This window comes from Pseudoliparis swirei, chromosome 21, assembly GCF_029220125.1.
Source record: "Pseudoliparis swirei isolate HS2019 ecotype Mariana Trench chromosome 21, NWPU_hadal_v1, whole genome shotgun sequence".
Classification (NCBI taxonomy): Eukaryota; Metazoa; Chordata; class Actinopteri; order Perciformes; family Liparidae; genus Pseudoliparis; species Pseudoliparis swirei.
In genome coordinates, this window is record NC_079408.1 from 8,330,425 (window position 1) to 8,347,878 (window position 17,454).

General features: G+C 45.5%; 1 protein-coding gene across 8 annotated transcripts in view; it reads right to left on the reverse strand.

The window, feature by feature from the left end:
• LOC130211708 (nuclear factor 1 B-type-like) overlaps positions 1–15,664 on the reverse strand; it is a 62,723-nt gene extending 47,059 nt beyond the window's left edge. For 6 of the 8 annotated variants that reach the window (XM_056442667.1, XM_056442666.1, XM_056442669.1 and 3 more), the window contains exons 1-2: positions 13,637–14,129; positions 10,698–11,229 (exon numbers count right to left, since the gene is read on the reverse strand). In XM_056442667.1, coding sequence (XP_056298642.1) covers positions 10,698–11,229; positions 13,637–13,663 — 559 coding nt within the window. In that variant the 5' untranslated portion in view covers positions 13,664–14,129. Of the gene's footprint in view, positions 1–10,697; positions 11,230–13,636; positions 14,130–15,393 lie in introns of those variants that run through there. The other 2 variants (XM_056442665.1, XM_056442663.1) reach the window with 1 other exon arrangement.
• Between the last annotated feature and the right edge of the window lie 1,790 nt (positions 15,665–17,454).

Below are 17,454 nucleotides of genomic sequence, written 5' to 3' on the forward strand. Positions count from 1 at the left end.
CACACACACATTCAGCGCTCTTCAACCCCCCCCCCTTTCTAAGATCCCCCGAGTATTGAGACATATATTGAGGGAAGAAGGCAAAGAGTGGGGAGGCAGTTGAGGGGGAGCGGAGGGGGAGCGGAGGGGGCCGCCGGCGACACTGGCCTTTTCTTCAGGAGATCAGCGCGACCGGCCTCGCAGGCAGCATCAGTCAATGGGGCATTCTTCTCCTCTCTGTCTCCGGGTGAGAATATGTTGATGGCTGATAACGTTGCTTTGATTGCCATAATGGGGAGAGCACTTTTTGTTTTTGAGCGTTTGCCTCCAAACAGTGGAACGCTTTGTCAGCCGCGGGTGACGTTGGTGGCATACAAAGATGCCGATTTTCGTTTTTCAAACGAAACAAAAGGTTTCGCGGTTGTTCTTGGCGGGGCGAGTCGAATAAGAAGTTGGATTCAAATGAAGTCTGCGCCTATATGGCCCCCGCAGGGACTCAAATAAATGCAACTCGCCCTAAACTTAAACTTCTATTTGACTTTCCTCTGTAACTCCTGTACTTCTCTCAGCATAAAACCCTCTGGTGTCAGGACGCAGGCCAGCATGCATCATTATCACTGTTTTTTCTTCTTCTTTTCTTTCTTCATATACATGTGGCGTACGTGATAGGGTGCATGTGATGTGTAACGCCTGGTGTCCTGCTCTGCACTCTCGTCAGGTCCTATATATAAACGTACATCTGGCCCCATTCTGCTCTTTCCATCATGTCATGGAACAGAGAAGGCGGAGATACACACAGTATGGAACTTTTACGGTGCAGCGTGTTTTAGTGGTTTGATTTTTTTGGACTGATTCCTCATTTTTGTGGTCTCCAAAAGAATGTACATCTTGGAACAATGGCCATCATAATTTTCCAGAGACAGAGACGACATCCGAAGAAGAGGAACTGCTCGGTCGGTCCGCACAACAGGTTTAAGCACGCGCATATTAAATTAAACGGATGCAGATCTGACATTTAAATGATTATAGGACTTGAACTGAACCTTCTGTCAATCATCTAATTAATCTACGAATCACATCAGCGCTACGGTACAGTACATGATCCCTGCAGATTAAGGCTGGTCACCAAACACCTCGAGCAGGGATTAAGTTAAGACGGTGTGTATGTGTGTGTGTGTGTGTATTTTATGTGACATGTGATCAGTATTCATGAGGATGTAACGCCCAAAAGTATTTCTCCTATGTTTCATGTTCTTTGCTTTCTTTCTTTAATAGAGTGTTTTTAGAAACGGCCCTTGACAGTTTTGGGGTCTCCGAAGCCCTTTTTATTGCCTCAGTTTCCCCCTCTGTGTGTGTGTGACTGTCCTCCGCTGCGGTGAGATGTTGAGTCAAGTGTCTGGTGGCTTTCTCCACCCTCACCAGAAGGCCTGCGCGCGCTTAATTATTCTTGGATGGCAGATTTAAAAAAAGTGAGTTCTTTCTTTTCTTTTTTTTTCTTTTTCATTAGCTCAGCAGCGGTTTCCCATTCATAACAGTTGGCACTGGTTTTGCGCTGCCTGCCAGAGATCACACGCCAACCATTTTCATTTTCCTTCATCCATTTGTTTCATTCATGTCATAGTTTTGGCAGAGGCCTGCACCGTTTTCCTGATGGCCGCCGACCCTTCGACGCCCTTCTTTTGAGTCTCAAACTCCCGTTTGTGGCGTTGTTTTGTTCAATTCGCACTGGTTTGCATCAAAGTGCTGTGGACCGACAGTATTTCAGTTTTGGAATTATTCATTGGAATCTAAAACTGAAACTTAGATACTTTAGCAAAGACGTGCAAAGCCCGGCTGACACACTCTTGGATGGGGAGAAAGACTTCACACGTTGAAACTTTTCCTGGGAAAATGGATGGATACCATTTGTGTATATGAGTCGCAGCGTTGGAATATATCCAAAGTTAAAACGAACCATTAAGTCAATGTGGGCTAACCTCCCCCTGCCTTCATAGAGTATATTATCCTATAAGACTGTGGAGGTAGTGAATGCACTGTTTAAAGCCCCCCCCCCACACACACACACACACACACACACACTTTAAGTGCATTACACAGTGGATTCAGCTATCTGAAACCCCAAGAAACAGCAGTTTATCATCATGCAACTACTGGAAATATGCCCACTGACAGAAAAGCTATATCCCACATACACATACTGTACATATACACACACACACACGCACACACACACACACGTTGCACGTGTTTTAATGCACGAGCTGAATACACGTGAGTTCCTATCGTGCATGTGAGCGTCTGAGTCCAAACACTCTCAGGGCTGCAACCCGATCCCAGAGAACTCCAGCGTGTCAAATTAAAACCAGGGTCGTTACCGTCGGGAACCGGGACGCCCAACATGGAAACAAACAAGATGGCGTCTCCAACCCAAGTCTGCCTCGCGGGGCTCCCATCTGAAGGGAGTTACAGGCTGGCTTACGGGAGTGCAGAGGAGACGGCTCTCCTGGGGCAGTTGGCCCAGCAAGCGGGACCAGAGGATGGCTGCACCGTGGATTAGGGCCCCACAGTGGTCCATTGTTAATTGGGCGCCATGTGTGAAAGCTACAGAGAGATTAGTTTGTACAGCTGCTGCCATTTGTCATAACTGCCCTTAACAAGACACACATGGCAACCCAAGTTACAGCCAGAGGTTTTGCAGCAAAAGGGGGAGAAGAAAATGTCTGGCGAGCGTCGAATAGTTTGTGAAACAGACGCGCATAAGCGGATGAAGATGTTCCTGGGAAACACCACGGAGACTCAGCTGGGATCCCATCATGATGAGTTTGATCATTACTCATTGAGCCATCTGTGGGTCAACTGGGGTCATTATCATAACTGCTCAAAAAGCTCAATTAAGCCGGTAGAAATCCCACAGGTTGCAAAGCATTCTGTGAAGAACAAAGAGAAGACTAGACAGAGGGGATGACTTCTCGCTCGCCAAGTTTCCTCGGTAATGTCGGCGACTCCCTGAGGTTTAGGAGAGGGGTGGAGGAGACGAGTTATTTTTTTGGTAAGACTCCACAGTGTAATTGTGGGTTGTAGGTCGACGCACATGTTGGAGGCCTAATTACAATCTTGACTCGGTAAATCCGGAACAAGCTTTTAAAAGCACTTAAAAGCACTTTCAATTTTCGCCCCCGACAGATGCTGGAGCTCTGTTGTTATTGGGAGAAGTTGCGGCTCACTGCAGTTAAATGCAGTCTCCCAAGCTGCAGTGCAGGTGAGCATTCATCTGTGGGTTTCTACACTCCCATGGATGCGGATGCGGGCGTGTGATCGTGAACATGTGTCCCTCGCGTGTGTCTTTGCACTTTGGAATGTTTTTCCGAAAGTGCAACAAAGTTATCAGCTGGAGCCTGGAGAGAACGGGTCCACTGCTGGAGCTTTCTGGACCCGGATCATACGGGCTTTCAGTTGGGAAACGAGCCCAGGCTTTACACAGCAGCACACCACTTCATCACGACCCACTCCAGTTTCCTGCTGGTTAAATATGTCTAAATTCACATCTAAAGACATTTTGAAAAATAGGATGCTCATAGTGATATACGGTAGTTTCTGATTTAAGTTGCTGGTTGTGTATAGTGTATTTACGCCACGCCTACATTCTCAAATATCTATGTAGAAAAAGAAATACGTAAAATCCCAAAAATAAAAAATGAGAGAGGCTTTCTTCGCCTTTCATTCACTGTATCCGTTTTTTGTTTTTAATGTGTGAAATGATATCTGTCACAATGGAGGAAGTATCTCGGTAGAGAATCTGTGACACCTGCTGGGTTGGTGATCCTGAGATATGAGACGTCTCATGTTGTTCCAACAATCGATGTGTCCATATTTCCTCTTATCCTATGACTCACTTTAATCACATGCGACGCTGCTCGAAGATGCCGTCCATCGTAAAAGACTACATGTTTATGGAAGTGCTAAAAATGAGAATGACTTATTTTCCTACTCTCCTTGCCTTCTCTGCTTTTCTGTAACTTTTCTGTACGGGTCAATAAAAACAAACAACCATCTTGGGGGTTGTATGATTTATTACACTGAGCAAATGGGATATTCTGCTGCTGGAGAGTTGGTTTCTAAATGTTGGGGCTTTTTGAGAAGTGAACCTGACATATGCGAGGGAGGAGTGGAAGCCCTTTGGCTGGCTTTGACAACTCAATGGGGCTCTGATGAATCCGTCCCAAGCAGGCCATTCCCAAGCCCCAGACACCATATCCCCTCTTTGACCCGCTGCACTGACATTAGAATGAAATCCTCTGGGGGATTTGCCCCCCCCCCCAAACAGCAACACGCCCACCCAAAAGTACATTTTGCACAGCGCTGCGATGGCGGGCCTTTCTTTTCCTGTCCCGCTCAGGTCTTGTCGAGCCGTCACAGTGATGGGCCGTACTGTACCGCCAGACAAAAGAAGAGACAACCATCACTCTGGGCCACTGATCGACCCTGTCTGGACTGAAAAGAATTTGATGGGGCCAAGCGGGGGGGGGGGGTTGCTGCACAGAGAAGTTAGTGTCTCCTGGGCAACCACTCTGATTGTCTGTCCCTGCCCAAAGTTCCCCATCACACCCCACCTACTATACCCCTTCCCATTTTTTTTCTTTCCTTCATTGGTTGTTCAAAAGGCTCCTTCCTGGGTGAAAGGGTCTGGCTTTTGCATGAAAGTCTGAGTCTGGTACTTGAGGGTGCTTTTCTCCTGGTTGACTTGAGAAAAAAAAATGGGAGGTCAAAAAACCTCTTAACGTGAATTCTCCTCTCAGGACGGCATTGTCCCTCTTTCCACTACATACCCCGTCGTCTAACACGACCAGTCCAGCGCGCAGATGGGCCAACAGCAAGTTTTTCTAGCAGTGCTAATGCGATGGCAAAAGAAGAGAGAGCAGTCATTGGATGGACAAACTCAGGCAACTGGGCTTTTGTCAGGCAGGACAGTGAGGTACAGTGTAGTGCCTGGGACAAGGGGTGAATGTACCCATTTGTCTTCATTTGGGAGGGACGGCAGACAGGGTGGGGGTGGGGAATCTATCCGGGAGGAGTGGGAGGTGCCGGCCCTCCAGTCAAGTGGCCTCGGGGGGATTTGAAATGCATTTGGGGTCCTCCCCGAAAGCCTGGGAAAGTGTGGTGAAGCTGAGATCTTAACCATAGACTAATGACACAAACAGCAGTCCTTAACCAAGTGCAGCTACAAACGCAAAATCGAGTCTCCTGCTGAAATACACAAGAAAAGCCTTCTCAACACAATGCCTGCGCCTTAGAATGCAGAAGAAAGGCCTTGTCCCATTTCTCTGACGGCTGCAACAGCGCAAACTGTGACACAAGCACATTAAACACACTGTAGCAGAGCAAAGGCGGGAGTTGTAAATTTAGTTGAGAAAGAAGGAATCCACATTTCTCAGTGGCCTCTGCTCCGAGTTGCCTTGTTTCCATGGAGATTTATGTACACATGGCACACAAAAGAGGGCCAAGGAGGTAACACGGCCTGTTTAAGCCTTGAGGTATTTGCTCGAGCAAAACCCCGCTGCTAATAACACAAGCCTCATACTGAGCCAGGCAACCTGGCTGCACTGCAACACAGGTTAGTGTTTGAGAAAGAACAGGAGGGGAGAGGGGAGGGCAGGGGAAAGTCAGACGGAGATCACAAAACACCGAAGATCCGGGAGAGGGAGGGGAGCCATTAGGAGGGAAGGAAAGTCAGCGAGGAAGTAGGCAAGAAAGAAAAGAAGGCAAGAGACAAGAAAGCAAACAAGACACGAGAAGAAAGGAAGAGCACGGCAAAAACATAAATAGCTCACGGGTTAAAAGAAAAAGGATCGGGAGGACATTTAGTGGGAAGCGGAAATCAATAAGGCAAGCGGTGAAGCTGGGAGGGAGTTCTAAGTGGATTAGATTGAGAGAATGTGTTCGATAGGTTATGGCTCTGACGGAGAGGTAGCCAGACACCGCAGGCTCTGTTGCATACTAATAAGGAAGCCGAGCACAGGGTTGTGCAGTTCAGTCTGAAGAGGTTTTTTCTATCTGGCTCAGGAGTCATCGGTGAAGGTTTCTCCCAGGAGTTGTATTTCACGGCCTTGTTGATTTACTTCTGTGCGCTCACGGTTAAGATTCACGTCCAGAAATAAAATTATACTCGCTCTTCCTCATGAACCAACTGGAGTATCACCTCGCCAGGAGATTTTTTTTTAAATTAAAGGCCGCTTAATAACTCGACTTAGCCCAAAACACGGAGACAAACAGTGTCCTTAACGCTGTCTGCTTACAACAACTTTTGTTTCACACTTCTGGCAGGAGCCCAGCCGCCCTCTCTCTGGCCGAGCGCCTGGGCCCGGGACAGCTGTCATGGTCAGAGTTTCTGGCTTGAGGGAAAGCCAGGGAGTGTGAAAAGAAAAGTGACTGGGCGAAGGGAAGAAGGAGTGAGAGAGTCATTTGGCCGGGCGGTGTGCCGCAGGGGTGATTCCTGATGGCAGAGGAGGATAAGGGGATGGAGGGAGGGGGGGGGTTGTTGTGCTTGGTCACAGGCCTCCGCACTGGCCGGCTGACCGAAGCCTCTGAGGCAGCCGGGCGGATAAGATGCAAGCAGCTACCCCACGCAGTGCGGAGCAGGCCAACCTTAGAGATAGGGACCAGCCAGACGACCCGGCCTGGGGGACTGGAAGCGGGAGAGAGGGTGTAGGGGGGGTGAGGAGATGTGGGGAGTCAGTGGTACCTACTCCCCCTCACTTAGGCCAAGGGGCCACCAGCCAGACCAGAAGCATTGGCAGGGGAGTGGAGACAAACAGTTGCCAAGAGACCACCGGTGATCTCGCGGTCGCCGCGGTTTGACCCCGATAGAGGAGGTCAACAAGGGGGGCTTACGCGCAGCTCCCCCGCCTCCTCTCCTGACCGCTCCCCCCCCTCCCCCGGGTAAAAAGCCTTCCTCCTCCACGTGCCTTGGGCCCGCAGTGGCGCGTTTTCACCGATCTGTTTTGCTCAATTAAGCTTCAGAGGACACACCGTCACATCTCTTTGAAAAAAGGTCACGACCCCGGGGGCAGAGGTTAAGTCGGCCCCTCGTAAAACATGGTATCCATTAACATTGCAGTGTGTATTCAGAGGTTTGTGGTAATCTATCCATTCCCACAAACTATCATGGCAGTGTGAAAGAGAAGTTACGTTACTGGGAAGGAGGGGTGGGGGGGGGGGGGGTCAAGGTAATGATGTTTTATGGCCGTGTTAACTTTCACCACCGGAGTAATGGGAAAGCTACTTGACCTTGACTTAGTTGGTCCCCCGTTGCACTACCTCAGCAATCCTCTTCATTTCTAATTTCTCATTCTTACTTTATTCCACTGACAAATTAATAATTGAGGTAGAAAAATGTACACATCATTTCCACGACACTTTCCAAGGTAACCTACAAATTCTTCAGTCGGCTTGCTTGTGCATCTTAATCAAACATCATATTCTATTTTTATATGATAATAATTGCAAACATGTTTGAAGAACTCGACATATAAAAATGCAGAGCGGAGAGATTCATACGAGCACCGTTCCTATAATTAATGAGGAAATACGGATGAGTAGCAAAACAAAGCCAAATACAAAGCAGTCCGACGGTATCCTAACATGCCCAAACACGACCATCGTCTCCATGCCTTCTTACAACTATTCCATCAAGCTGTCGAACTGGATGTGCGAAATATGAATCCAGGTGAGGACATGCGATGAGTTTTTTAAAAAGAGAAGAAAAAAAGAAATGTCACTTCTTGTTTGAGAGGATAACGACAAAACGGTGCATTGGAGTGCAACGGCCGTGTGTGTGTGTGTGTGTGTGTGTGTGAGAAGCCAGGGCCCTGTATTGAACACGGTCTGCCAGTTGGCACAATGGATGCCACCGCCCCCACCCTCAGCCCCCTGCCCACTTCCCAGCGGGCATTCATCTGGGCATGCACATCGGTGCTCCGGCTCCGCCTGGCTAAACGCGTCTGTGCCCCAGAACAAGGGGGCTGAGTGCCCTCTCTAAATTCACCCGGCACACTCGCTGCCAACCCGCCGACCTTTCTCCGGCAGCGACCCACCAGGATGAAAAACAAACACAAATACACACTGAACTTATTGATTTTTGCCAGGACAGAAAGGGAGACAAAAAAACAATCGGAAGAACAAAGTCCGCGGCAAAATATGCGTTCCTTTTTTTTGTCATCCAATTAAGCGAACCGCCGCCAGGTAGCGAGCGGGACGGAGAGAAACACCGGATTCCGTTTCAGGCGGAGTTGTTTGCGACTTTTCTTTGTGTTTGATTGTATGTTCGTTTGTTTCGTGCAGTTGCAGCAGAACAAAGGCAGCGGCTTCCATTCTGCCACTGTGGAGAAACTTCCCAACGTGCCCGCTGCATTGCGGATGCCAACCGACGAATCAAAGGCATGCTGCAAGCAGACAAAGAGGGTTCGATGCCAACCTCCAAACCTCCGACAACCATTACTGGGGATTCGCCTGCCTCCCTGGCACCGTGCAAAACAAAATGGCGCCGCACCACACGCTACCACAATATGGCTGCATTGTCTGGAGGTGGGCACCGCTCGGTGACTCCAAGAAAAGGGAAAAGACGCTCGAGCTCTCGCGACGAGAAAAAAAGCTTGGCCGTCTCTGTGTTAACGGTAAAAGAATGCGATTTTGTATTTGCCAAAAATTCAACCCGCAGAAATGTGCCGGACCGCGGTGAATAATCGCTCCGACGCGCAACGCGACGTTGAATCCATTCTCCTGGCGAAGGGGAACATTACGCTCGCCGTTTATTTCAAACGCTCACATTCATTCTCTCGCCAAACATTTGAGCTTTTTCCTCCGTGGCGGACACATTTAAAAAAAAAAAAAATCTGCTAAAATGTCGCCCGTGACCCACAATACAGGCGGCGACTTCTCATTCAAATGGTGTCTATTCTGAAGGAAGTGCACTAAAGGGCCATTCTCAACTCGGTGCTGAACAGTTAAAAATGCAGCAGATGCAAACTAGTGAAGCGGTGGCATCCGACAAAAGACACAAAAGAGGGGCTGATGCCAACCCCGGTGCCAGTGGCAACCATTATTGTCTGTGTGCCGTGCCTTCTGCTTTCCCTGGCACTTATCAAACACAAAATGGCGCTCAGGGTTTGATGATAATGAGCTAGCTATACCGTCATTTCTGCCTCAAGAGCAAAGTATTGGTGGTTATTCGCTCAGTCGATTTAAAACGGGGGGAATTTCCACAGATTCCTTTGGATAAGGGGAGGACGTTGACTGAGAGGGACATGAAAGACAGAAATGTATTTATGCACTGCGACAAATCTATTTAGCATTTTCATTTTTTTAGAAAATGTACATCGAACTAAACAATATTGTCTTCTGGACTTGTGCATTATCTGACTTTAATTACTACCCCCTTTACTTTTTAAACTTAGTGCGGAATCTGATATGTGTGTAAAAATTCACGACTTTCTTTCAATTAACACTGCTTTTCCTAAATAATTTATAGGAATACATTTTGACTTAAATTGTCGTACATGTTTAGGTAGATGCCAGTAAAGGCCAGTCATTTGGTTGTGTATAAATGTGAGAAAATATTCTTGTAAAAATGTCCTTCTTAAAAAAAGAAGGTAAAAAAAAGGCAAAAAGGCTTTAACACGTCCAAACAAAAATGTCCATGTGAGAACCTACTGCAGTACCTGGCACCGCATGTTTTCCAGCCTCTTTTTAAACTCTGAGCTGAATAAAACGCAGGATTCAGTGTCCACACCGAGCACATCACTGTGTCCGCAAAAGGCTTTCATGTAAAAGAAACCAGCTTTTCAGGAATTAAGAAAAGCCAACGCCATCACACGCATGATTTATAACAGACACAATATTTTATGTAAACTTAAATGTTATGGAAATATTTTAAAGACCCCTCCTTAGGTCTATTCACACCTTTCAATGCTAATCTGTAATGAGACTTGCAACTATACGTTTATTAATATGATAATGTTGCTATTAGCTTCTTTTTTAATGGTGAGAATCTCATTTTAAAACTATATTGTTCTATTGTGATTTTTAATTTACTCTTTTTTTTTAATACCATGTTACAAAATATGAAGGGGACTGTTATTATTTTTTAATAGAGTAAGGAGAACCACATTTTTTTTTATGATACACAGCTGTAATAACAAGGGCTTCATAAGAATCCTGTGTTACCGGTATGTAGACTCAGTGTTGGCTTGTGGCTTCATTTTAATTTAACCAGTCTATACGGCAACTTTCCACATTTGTCCCGAATAAATATCCAGACAAATAGAAAATGTTTACAGTATGTGTGTGTAATTGTACACGTCTGTGTGTGTGTTTCTGTGTGTGTGTGTTTCTTGGTGTGTGTGTGTGTGTGTGAGATACTGAGTAATTACTGAACATGCTGCTGGAGTACAGCAGAGCAAAAGCACATTTAAAATGTATTTTTTTCTGTTTGGTAATGAGTCATACTTGGGCCATATAAAAATGTACGCTGCATGTGTACAGCACTGACTATCAAGTTCCCAGTGTTTATTTGCCTGCCGAGTGCAGTGGTGATTTCAGCCGGTCTCAGCTAGACTGCCAAAAAATTAACACATGTGACCCTTGACCTTGCCGAGCCATCATTCACACATAGCTCTCACACACACAGTCACACACACAGTCACACAGCATGAGCTTGAACCTACCTTGGTCCTGGACATAGTATGCTAGAAACAAGTCCAGCTCCTTGACCGATACTGTTATGTGGTGTGGCTGGACACAAAGTGCTGGGTTGGTGCAATGTTGAGACTTGACGAGGCGCTCCCCGTCTGTACTTTCCAGAGGGATGCCTTTGAAGAGGATGACCATCACCAGGTCCAGACGCCAAACTTTGTCGGCCTGCCTCAAACAGTCGATCCGGCGGATCTTGCCCTTCTGGTCCGGGTTGGACAGCACACAGCACGGGTGCTTCTTGCCCGTCATGCTGAGGACAAAGTCCTCCCGGTACTCCTGCCGAATGTCCTTACGCAGCTTGGCCAGCAGCCTGGACGCCCATTTCTGTTTCACCTCGGGCTTCTCGCCCAGAAGCTCGTCCTTCACCGCACGCTCCTCGTCCTTGGACATCCGCTTCTCGTGCTTCTTGAAGTACTTGCGTTTTCGGGCCTGGAGGTTGAACCACGTGTAGGCTATGGCGCGGACGTGAGGAAGAAGCGCCTCGATGAAGGGATGAAATTCATCCTGGAGCATTGAAGGGACACAATGGGGAGGGGAGGGGAGAGGAAGGGGAGAAACGCATATCAATATCCATGGAGAAGTAATATGGGTTCAGTCGGCCACTAATCTGAGGCCGTGTGGAAGTCAGACCACAAATAAACAATTCCTCATAATCAGTCACATCACGTCATATTGGCAGTTTCAACCGCTTTCAGACGAGAGGGCCCTCCTCCCGCTGAAACACCGGTTTTACCGTTTTAGATTTACCAGGCGGCCTGCAGGTATATGTCGAGGACATCCCTGAGTTTATATCAACCGCCAGGGCTACAGCAGCAGCTTGGCTCACCTCGTATACAGGCTGCATGAGCAGAATGCATTTATATAATTCTTAAAACGCAGGTAGAGGAGAAGAGGCGGCATATCAAAACAGTCCATGGAAGGTATTTGCAAAGATTGACTTGGGACTCGATTTAAGTTTGTGCCAAGGTTTCATAGGTTAACACGCGGAATGACACTTGCTCAGGTTCATTCCTCAAACCAGTTCCGGCAATATGAAAAGCATGGCCCACTTTTAGAATTTCACATCCCTTCTTTAGTTAAAAAATTATTATTTAAAAAAATGTAATGCTGAAACCTATTTTTCTGATAAATGATCGGACTCAATTTAATATTAATGGTATTATTTTCAACAGATTTTTTACTTTTCAAATGGTTTATATATAATCTATATTATACTTTGGACCACTTTCTAAACTGAAAAAGTATAGAGAACGCGCGAGGCACGAAAAGAAAAGTGGTTTTTTTTGGACAGAGTTTCTTTTCGTCCTCACAACTAAAAAAAGCTAAACACAAAAATGTCTACAGCAGTTCGCCAGCCTGTGGACTCTTACTGGATAGCAATAATACTTCAGAAAATCTTTTAAAAAATTCTAACCATCTAATAAATGCTTTTTTTTCTGCAGGTGAAGGAATGTACACGGTGGTGGGGAAGATTCAGGACTCGTCCCAAATTGCAGCAGCTCCGAGTGTCACGTGGAAACATGAACCCATCTAGGTTTTAGGTCATTAAAATGTCAAATATAATAAATGTGAGCAGCCCCTTCTGAGCGGGCGTTTGAGGAGTCAAACCACATATTGTTCTTTTCTTAGGCAGTCAGGCAAGCAGGCGATAGGAAACCACAGAAATCCACTCCCTATCTGCGCCTGCCACTGGTGCTGCTCTGAGAAGCCACATTTCTGGTGTGCACTTGGACCAATAAAACTCTGCTCCATTACAACAAAGTCAAATTAGAATCATTTATTAAATATTAGGAATAAATATTTAATTATCTACAGATGGTTTTGAAATGTATTATATTTACTTATGGACGCTATACCTATCCATAGTCATTTAGAGACGCACAACAAATAAATTAAATGAATTGAGCACTGCTTTAAATGTCATCTCCTCACTATAACGTCGCCTATTAAACTGACAAAAGTAAGCAGTGACTGCTAGTAAATGTGCTTGGCAGCAAGTGCTTCTGAAGTCCTTTTCACTCCTAGTTTCCTGTTCAAAAACACTTTAAATATTGTGTTAATTTTTTTCAGCCAGGCTAAAGCCAAACGCTGTAAAGATAAATGACTTGGCCAGGGCCGATGCAGTGCACTTCAGTTAAGGCCATAAAAGCACAATCCTCTTAAGTACAAACTAAACCACATCTCAGTCAATCACTTACTTTTGCCAAGTAAAATATAAACAGTAAAACTGAGTCCGCCAAAACAGTCAGCTACTCTGTCCAACCGCTGAATCAACCTTATCATAAGTTTGATCTCCCTGCAGTGAAAGTGGCTTTATCCTCTTCCAACTCCACTTCCCAAAAGTATAGGGGTTTTACTTTAAATACAAATATACACGTGAACTAAATATATATAAACACAGCTCAGGCCGGGCTGGGAGGTTGTGTGTGAGGTTATCGGAGGACACAAATAATCTAATTAAACCTGAGAGAGAATTAGCATATGCGCCAGGACTATTAAAATGACAGTCGTGGAATGTTATTATAAAGTCCATCTTTACGCGTAACTTTACGCACGCAAAGAGCGCATTTAGATTGGCACTTCACTGTTTTTTACTGCTTGAAAGACAAATAAAATAATGTTCGAAAGGGGCTTTCTTTAGGCTCTTGAAAGTAAAACAAAACAAAAAATAAACACAATCGTGGAACACACACGTGCGTTTTGGATTACCGACTTAAATGTGAGTTAGTCATAACAACGTTACCCCTTCCGAAGCAAAACTTAATTGTTGTGCATAATTATGAAAGTATTTCCCCAGCAGAGCTCAAACTGAACAATCCAGACGCAGGTACGACACTTCCAATTTCCTTAACCACAAATGTGCAAACCATAGCCTAACAATTAAAATATATTTTAAAAAGTACACAAATACCTGAGTGAGACAAATTGGAGAATACATGACGAGGCGTCGACACAAAACGTGAATGTACTTGGACCGATTCCTCAGAGCACTTTATCGCGCCATTCCTCGACAGGCGTGCACCGTGCAAGACTGTGTGGAGCAGCTCTGCGCGTAAAACAGAGGTTATCCAAGAACATCCGTTAATTTCTTTTGCGATCCAAAGTTGTCGTCTCCGCAGACAAAACCAAAAAATAAGAATAAAAAGATAAAATGTTATGCAGGAGATGCTATTTTTTGTTAAGTTGACATGCGCCTGAAGCACTCGCCAAGTTCTACTCGTAGAAGCCGGTGCAAATGGGGCTGCTGCGTACTCCTCGAGCTACAACACGCGTACTCTGCGCGTCTCCGTGCGGCGGGACCTGGCTCATAAAAGCATGGTGGGGAGCTTCAGAGGGCACCCGAGTGTGTGATGTTCACCCCGGCTTTAACCGAACGTGATGTGAAATCGACCAGTGCACCTTCGGTCCTGCGCGATTCCAGCAAATCAGACCCAACTTTTTTGTGTCTCTCTCTTCACCCACGTAATGACACAGTCACACTCCTCCTCCTCCTCCTCCTCCTCCTCCTCCTTCTCCTCCTTCTCCTCCTCCTCCTTCTAACACACAACCCATATCCACCATCCAGCACCTTCTTCTTCTCCTAGGCTATCTGAATACACAGCATACATATCACTCCAGCAGAGTGTGCGTGTGTGTGCGTGCGTGCTTCGGGGACTTTGGAGCACAGTCACATAGAAATGGAAAAGGGACGTTTGCCCCCTGCAGCTCTGGCACCCTTTACCCCCGAGCTCCGTGTCAACAGCATGGGATCACTGCTCTCCCAGTTTAGATCATTCAACGCAGTGTTTGGTGGTTCATAGTGAAGAAAATCAAAATATAGACGTTGTACTTTCTTAGTTACACTGTAGCAAGGACACCGCCAATGAACTCGCCTTAAAATGCTCTGAAGAGTCCCTGAAATAAAATCACCGGTATGAGGAATAGGATATAATATAAAAAAGTAAAATAAAAAATTAGGCACATTGGAAGAAAATGTGACTTTTTCCCCCCCTTTTCTTTTTCAATGTATTGCCTCTTAAAGACCGCCAGCTGAAGAACATCATGTGCACATTTAGTTGTTGAGGCAGCATTTATCGTGCAGGTAGAAGAAAACAAACATCACTTTGACTCTTTACGCGTAGTGTATGTAACGAGATGCTGTTTAAAGATTGACTTTTAAAATGGCCGTGTATAGAAGCCATACAGTGGACGGGATAAGTGGACACCTGAATGCAGCCTTCAATGGAGCGCGTCCACACCCTCCGCCGGGTGTTTATCGCAACAGCGCAGCGGCGATGCGTTTGGGAAGTTAAACAGTGTTACTTTTGTCGCTGCAGCGCGTGCGTTTCGTGCGTGCGTGTCCAACAGAGCTGCCAGCAAGCAGCCCACACGAGAGTTGATCTGCCAACAAAACAAATTTAAAAAGGGGGGGAATGGGATGTGAACATAGGCGGCCGGAGGAATCTGTGCCAAGTGTAGGTTCCCCAATACGCTTTCCGGCCCGGCCGTGCCGTGCCAGAGGGGCTTGCGCTCCGGTGGTTAAAGTCTCCCCCACGTCTACGCTTTTCTCAATCGTCGCGAGGACAGGACAGTTACACACAAACAAAAACAACAAATCATTGTAATCATAAATGGTATCATCGGCGCGATCACAACATTAGAAAGCAACAATAACCCGTGTTCACGTACCATTGCACTGTACTGCATGGATTAATGTGGAATCCTGGAGCCTGGTTGAAACACACAAGCCGGTAGCTTCACATGTCTCACGTTCAACTTTGTACTTTGGAGGGTTTTTTCTCTTGCAGTGGTCGCGACAAAAAAAAAGAAGAAAAGTCAACACCGGAAGACAAGTCTTTTGCAGCGGTGAACAGAAGTTGGGAGCACCTCGCGTTTTTTAATGTCTTTTTTTTTCTTTTCTATTTTTTTTAGTCTTGTTTTCCTTCCTCTTCAGGTCTTACTTTTTGGGATCTTTTGGGGGGGGTGGGGCGGGAGGGGGGGGGGGCTGTTCAGTGAAGTTGAACCTGATCCAGAAGAGGCTGAGTTCTCGGCTCTGGGCTGGTCTCCGCCTTCACTTTCACTGTCCTTCTGACTGCCGCCCCTCCGGCTCTCAGCAGTAACCGTCAAGTCTGATGAGATTCTAGAGAGATAGTTTCCGGTAAAGCTTTTCCAAAATAAAACCCAATTTTTGGGAAAACCCATTGAGCAATTTTTAGAATACACTTATCAATATCAATCACGAATACAATGCAAATTAACATGAACTTTGTTGTTAATGGATAGAAGATAGGCACCTATGTGTTCATGGCTCATGTGGCGTACCACTGTCCGATGCACCCCATGTTGTTTTCACAAAATAAGATGAACAGTGTTAAATAGTGTTTTTTGGGGGCGTAAATTAGTTTGGGGGACTGGGGTTGCTCATAACAACGTTTAAATTCACAAAAGATCAGGCTAAAAATCACCAAAGAAATTCAGACAGCCAGATAGCTTCCACTGGATAATAAAATGTTTGTTTTGTATTGTTGTGTCTTACTGTCTACATACCGTATAGGGTTATTGTAGCCATGCAGTGTTACAATTGCTAATAGGCCTATTGAAACACAATAGTATAATAATAATAATAATAATAATAATAATAATAATAATGATATGCCTCTGTCCCATACCTGGACTACATCATTTTGCTAATCCCAAAATGAGAACACTTGTACATTTTATTATGAAATCAAAAACTACCCTATTCCCGGGGATCATCTATCTGTTTCCCCGAAGTTTAACACGGCTCGGTCTTGTAATGGTGTTTGGATTCTTGCCTCTCATTGGCCAGAACCAGTGGCCCCGGGACTCTCTTCCCTGGGCCCCTCACTTCCGCTCCTCTGACGTGCTGATTGGGGCTTGAGAGAGCCGCTGCTGGACAGTCGGGCTAAATAGCTGTGTGGTCAAAGACTAACGGTGGAAATCACGGCAATAATTACTGCTACAACTTAATTAGATTATTAGTATTACTACTATTATTACAACTATTATTATTATTAGTATTAGTATTATTATTATTATTGTTAATTGTATTATTTGCAGGACTGCCATAGCATTTCCGATAATCATTTGTACAAGGTAAACCATGTTCAGACCAAACATGTAGGAATAAATGCACTTTTCCCAGGTTATTATATTGAAATGCCATGATCCCTATATATATTATCCCTCTATTAGGTTAATTACATACTTCACTATCATTCAAATGGATTTACCTCAATCAATCAAATACAACAAAAATAGTTGAAAGCATTGATTTGGCCATTGTTTCACACTAATATAATATAATTAAGATATATTGCTATTCTGATTGATCAATGCTGTTGTGGTGCTCATTAAGTAATATGAATGGCAGTCAAACAGCAGTCATATATTGCAGTGGTATAACAATTAATCATATCACAGCAATGGTGTAAATTTGTCAGTGCAGTGGACTGATTTAAAAAGAGTAACCTTCAGTGGAACCCATCACAGTTTACCAGAACAATCACTGCATGGCTTGAATGGATAGTCGGACAATGCCCTCCCATCCCCGTTATCACGACACTAACAGTATGCACACAATCTGAAAATGTCAGTGCTGTCATGAGGGTCCAGTATCTTCATCACACACACACACACACACACACACACACACACACACACACACACACACACACACACACACACACACACACACACACACACACACACACACACACACACACACAC